We start from the raw sequence: 5,926 nt of genomic DNA, 5'->3' as shown, positions 1-5,926 counted from the left end.
AACGTTGACAGGCTTCTCGACATGCTGCGCACAATTCACCATTGACGGTTCGTAGAAATTTAAATGAAATTGGTCCACGAACATTAACTAATAACAAACACAGGTAAAAACATTCGTCATTTCTCGGATGAACTGTGTAAATGCGCCCAAAGCATCGTTTTAATATAAATTTGCGTACCCCGATACAGGCTGTCCTTGCTTCCTATGTTGGAAATTTTTGGAAGATGCATTCCATGTTAAATATTTTGGCAATGAATAAAAAAATGTTCTTGCAAATCGATCACTTGCGCATGTCTCGAAGAAACTTGTGAGCGTTCGCTGGTGGTCTCTCAGCTGTTTGCGCTGCGTTTTCTGTTGTGAAATAAACTCTTTGTCCATTTTCCAGGTGAACAGCTAAATGGACTACGGTGGGATGGCGTTCGTGTATAGAAAATTAAAAGATTCTCCAAATCGCTTCGTTGCTACTAATATATCTTCCCATTTGATATTGTGAAACTTTATAGTTATTAGAGGCTGCAATACCAAACACAGCCATGTCGTTTCCTTTGGTGACGTCCTTGCAAACATTCATATTTAATTATCGACTTCACCGAATTGTAGTACTCAACATTGCAATGCGCCTTAAAGGTTTTGGAGAGCAGCGGTGAGCATTTGTTGCCTATCATACACGGTTATTCATGATTCTGTTCGCCACACGGTCCACGAATCATGTTCTTCTTTACTACTTTATACAATTGTGGATCTACTTCGGGATCAGAAATATCTGCACAAAACATTAAGTCTATTTCATCTGGTCTTATTTTTTCGACCATCCACAGGAGAATATGCGCACGAGGTAGTCCTCTCTTCTGCCATTCTATAGAGTACATCCAACATCGTACGTCTCCGAAGACATGATAGTTTACAATGAAGTCCATGAGCGCTTTGAATTTCTGCTTGAACACTCTTGCTATTATGTCGTGACGATCGCTGGATGACTGACCGTGTAATAACTGATTTGTTATTGATTGTTCTGGTCAACCGTATTGGCGCACATAGGTCATAGCATCTTGCGGGTATTCGTGCATGTGTCTCGGGCTTCCTATATATAATATGTTGCTGGTAAAATCGTAAGTCGACCGATATTATTTCCATTTCCATCTCTGTTCATGGCGTTGCGGGGGTGGGGTGGCGTACAGGGTGGCTGATGAAAGCCGCTACCAAAAAAAAATTAAACAACTTTTTTTCTATTTAATGAATCTGGGTAATTTTTATTTTATTTTGCAGATTGACTTTTACATTTAACAAAAATGGATAACTGGGACACTGAAACAAGAATTTGGATTGTCCGCCGCTATCACGCACTGGAGACCGTAGTTTCGGTTCAAAGAGAGTATAGGCGCACGTTTGGCGGCAATCCTCCGAGCAGATGGACCATAATGAGACTTGTAAATAATTTTGCCGAGCATGGGACAGTCAACAGAAGACCTTACCATCGAAACCCTTCACTTCGAACGGAGGATACAATCGCTGATGTAGCTGCTGCCATACAAAACAACCCACGTGTTTCGACAAGAAGCTTTTCTGCTCAAATACACTCATTTGACAGACAGTCATTACAGTCAATTATGCACAAAGATTTGGACTTATTCCCATATAAAATACAAATACAAATGCCCAACAAACTGAACGCTGCAGACTTGCCCATTCGCTTGGAATTTTGCCAGAAAATGCTTCAAATGGTGGAAAAGGATGGAAACATGTTGAACTGTCTTTTCATGTCTGACGAGGCCCATTTCTATTTAAACGGCAACATAAACAAACAAAATTGTCGAATATGGAGTGCTTCCAACCCACAGATACTCCATGAGACGGAATTGCATCCACTTCGTGTCACAGTGTGGTGTGCAGTTTCATCAAGCTGCATTGTCGGGCCCTACTTCTTCGAAGAAAACGGTCACATCGTTACGGTTACTGGAGACCGTTACTTGAGCATGTTGAGAGAGTTTTTCTATCCAGAATTACGCCGAATGAGAATTTCTTTCAACTCTGTGTGGTTTCAACAAGATGGTGCAGCTCCTCACATAGCCCAACCTGTTATGACAGAATTGCGACGAAAATTTCCCAATAAGCTGATATTCAGAAACTCCACATTCCGTTGGTCACCTAGGTCGCCTGACCTTACTGCACCTGACTTTTTCTTGTGGGGTTATTGCAAACAGGAAGCCTACAAAGCAAAACCAACAAATTTGAATGAACTAAGGCAAACCATTCGAGAAACAATTGCGGCTGTTCCTGTCTTAACTCTCCAAGCAGTAATGATCAACTTTTTGATAAGATGCCGCACATGCATCAACGAACAGGGGGGTAATCTAAATTCCATCATTTTTAAATCTAATTAAGCTATATTTAATAAAATTGAATGAGCTTTAACGTGAATAAAAGAAAAATGAACACTGAAAAAACAAAATTTTTTTTTGAGTTTCTTAATGTAGCAAAATTCATCAGCCACCCTGTATGTCAGACGTTCCGTTTCAACTTTAACATACATATCAACAGCAAACTGATGAAATAATCGACGGCACCTCAAAATATGGTTATTCTGGTTCAGACGAACCATGAAACCGTATACATAAAAATTCCTTGAGCAGACCTTTTTATTTCTTTCTTGACATGTAACAAAATAATCTACTTTACTTAGGAAGCCTTAGTTTTACTGTCAATAGAGGGTTATTTCTGCCATGAGCTACCAAATGTTGAAACATTCATTCAGTTATTAACACGAGCAATTTTTTTTAGTAAACTTGCATGTATTTCTTATTTTTTATTGCTTTGATACATACCAGTTGGTGAATTAATCATCTTGATTAAAAAATGGTATCCATCAATACCCTCTGTTATATGAACGATGGGTTTCACTAATACGCTGAAGGTTGCCACCATCACGCCGTTGAATTAGAATGTCTCGAGAGTCTATATTCTCTCCAACCACCACAATAGCAACTTCGTTTAACACAGGAGCATTGAAGCATCTTTCATGTTCACCAGCAGGTCTGCTCTGATTACTATTTTATGACCATCTGATGGCATCACTTCTAAGGCTGTTTTAAATAATTGAATTAATAGGTTATGTTCATATAATAGTTGTTGCAGTTGCACAATGATCTCTCGCCTAGTTGCTCGATTAATGCCACAGCGCTGATTTATTTCAGTTTCTGAATTTCCTAGCAAATAAATCTGAAGATAGTTGTATTCGCCATCAACTGATGGCAACAATGCTCCTGCATTGTGCTGAATTTGTCCTTGAATCTGTAATATTGAACATAACATTTTTAAAATAAGTTTTATTAGTAGTAGTAGTTTATTTAATATATTGTGCAGTTTAAGAGTACCCTACTTTCAACCGCATAATCAAACCAGCGTGTTGGTGAAATAATACAGTGTTGTCATCTGACTTTCATATCTATGTCTACTTATAGGTTGTTTGGATAACGGAAAGTAAATCAAATTTAACTTGCCAAGATGTGACTCAAACTAACAACATTATTCTTTATACATATACATATCATATACATAGGTGCACTGCAAATGAAATAAATCTTTTAAATTGTATGTTTTAGCCTCAACAGATTTTGACCATCTATGGTTATGTAGGTTTGTATATGATGTATGTGATAAAAGAAAATAAATACCTTAAAAGTTGGATTAAGTCCCCGTTCCTCAATTATGTTTGCACCAAATGATGTCATTTGAAACACACTGTTATACTTTTGAATACCCTGCAAGAAATGCTTTGATAGAGGTTCGTGTCCTAAATGTAATGAGTTCAGTGGTTCAGGTGGTGTTGTTAGTTGTGGCAACATAATCCTGACGGTTCTAGTGGAAACTCAAATGCATTGGAGTATTGACAAATAGAAGTCATTGTCCCAATATTGATTGATTCATCGCCGGCATAACCGACTTTTGGTTCATATCTAAACGCCAAACTTTCATAATAAATTGTACCGGTTGATCGTCTGCTTTGTAGCTCTCACTTCTGAAATTCGCACGCTGTTTGCCTCCAAACGCTGCCTACGCTGTTCATCGGTCGCATTGTTCCGTAGATTATGCACTCAACTTGCATTATGCGTGCCGACCGATATTGTGACGCTTTACTGGTGACATTTTCTTTTAAATAAATAACAAAACAATTAACTTCCAATACACAAAATACACTATTTTGCTTTTGCAAAAAAACTGTAAATAACTAATATAAATAGTTTTCTTATAAATAACACCACGAAAAACCTAAAGCAACAGCTGAGAGGTACCCATGGAGAACTGTCAAGGGGAGTCTGGCATTATGTTATTTTCTTAAAACTTTTGGGAAAGTTGTCCCAAAGAAATTGATTATATGTAAAACTTTAATATTTTTTCAAAATAAAATCATTCTATATTGATGCATATTCTTAAAGGCGCAAGTGTTATTAGCAAATATAAGAATAATTAAATTTTATATTTATGCCTCTTTTTAACTTTGGTAAATTAATAAATGTTCACCACAGAAAAATGTTGGGTGCAAATAAGCAACGGGATCCAGAAAATTGTTGTTCAACGAAACTGGAGACATATTTATAAATTTGCTCCTGATAAAACTGCAAAAACCTCAATTAAAATCAATGAATATAKCATATTAGTGCATATAAGGTAATACTACATTTCAAAAATTCATTCGTCTGTCCGCTTTATAATATTTAAATATGTTGCCAGTATTGTAACAGTGTTGTCTAAGCTAATTTTAAACTACTTATTAGGAAAAAGCTATACCTATACTATAAAGATATGGAAAATTAACCAAATACTTTATTCARGAAATCTACATATTTATAATCTAAACCTAAAACTATATATTAATATAGTAATTTTTCTATGTAAAGAGTTGTAAATAAAATATTGTACATATTTGCAKCGCTAAATGCTGAAATACTGAGACTGCTACCGTATAAAACGGTTAGACCAAAGGAAAGTCAACAAATATTTTATGCCGACTATATTTGAAAACGAACCCTAGAACTATATAATAATAATATGGTAATTTATTTTATGTAAAGAGTTKTTAATGATATATTGTAAATATTTACGTTACTTGACGCTGAAATATAAAACGGAAGAAATAATTGTGGTTAATAAAATTTATACTTACATTATATCGGCTCTAAAATTTAATCCTATTACATCTTACAATGTTAAATATTTTTATTGTTCAAATGAATTATTATAACCTATAATATCAAATTATGTTATAATATAATATATATTTCTTCCGGTACCCTCTTAGTAAAATTGAACTTTCGAGTTTGTCCGTGAATATGTTAATTAAAACGCTTAAAAATATGTATATCGCACATTTATTTATATCAAAATGGTATAATATAATTTTTTATTAACAACATTAAAAAACATTCCATAGCCAAAATTGAAAATTGTTTTAAACAATTATTACAGAATTTTATGCTTTTTGCAAACCGTTTTGACCTCTCGTCGCCCTGACTCACCATGATTCACCAGAGGCGGCCATGATGGTTTTATTGTGAACGTACACTTGGGGGGTAGGATTCTACTGTGAATGGTCAATCTGTCAATGCTGTGTCAATATATTAAGGAGTGCTCTCACACTATCTTCTGTCTCATTTACATATTAATTTCTTTTAAATGCCTTTTTTAATACTTCACTGTTTAATTTTTTATAATTTTCAAACATGCAAACCTTGTCCTGACAATAACAAACACATTAAAAAAAGAATTATCAAATTTTGTTCAATTTATATTATGAGTTATGAGAATCTTAGAATTGCATTAAAGAGCAAAGAGAGCACCTCTACATTTTGGTATCTCAATTAGCATGTTTGTGTGATATCATCATGTCCTGGCGACTATTTTGGATTCCACTAATATCACAGTGATGTCT

At 35.1% G+C, this 5,926-nt stretch overlaps 1 protein-coding gene across 2 annotated transcripts; it reads right to left on the bottom strand.

The window, feature by feature from the left end:
* Nucleotides 1-2,805: 2,805 nt before the first annotated feature.
* Nucleotides 2,806-3,734, bottom strand: LOC108971924. 2 transcript variants are annotated; one of them, XM_018938278.1, is made up of 2 exons: nt 3,672-3,734; nt 2,806-3,288 (listed from the first exon to the last, which is right to left on the bottom strand). In XM_018938278.1, exons 1-2 carry the CDS (start codon nt 3,726-3,728, stop codon nt 2,989-2,991), a joined length of 357 nt encoding a protein of 118 aa, XP_018793823.1. In that variant the 5' UTR covers nt 3,729-3,734; the 3' UTR covers nt 2,806-2,988. The 2 variants fall into 2 exon arrangements, with proteins under 2 accessions (XP_018793823.1, XP_018793824.1); XM_018938279.1 differs by lacking the exon at nt 3,672-3,734 and adding an exon at nt 3,377-3,413.
* Nucleotides 3,735-5,926: the final 2,192 nt, after the last annotated feature.

This window comes from Bactrocera latifrons, unplaced genomic scaffold (genome assembly GCF_001853355.1).
Source record: "Bactrocera latifrons isolate USDA-ARS-PBARC rearing strain unplaced genomic scaffold, ASM185335v1 scaffold_366, whole genome shotgun sequence".
In the NCBI taxonomy this organism is placed as follows: domain Eukaryota; kingdom Metazoa; phylum Arthropoda; class Insecta; order Diptera; family Tephritidae; genus Bactrocera; species Bactrocera latifrons.
The sequence above is the reverse complement of the archived record's forward strand: the minus strand, read 5'-3'. Positions and strand labels throughout refer to the sequence as shown.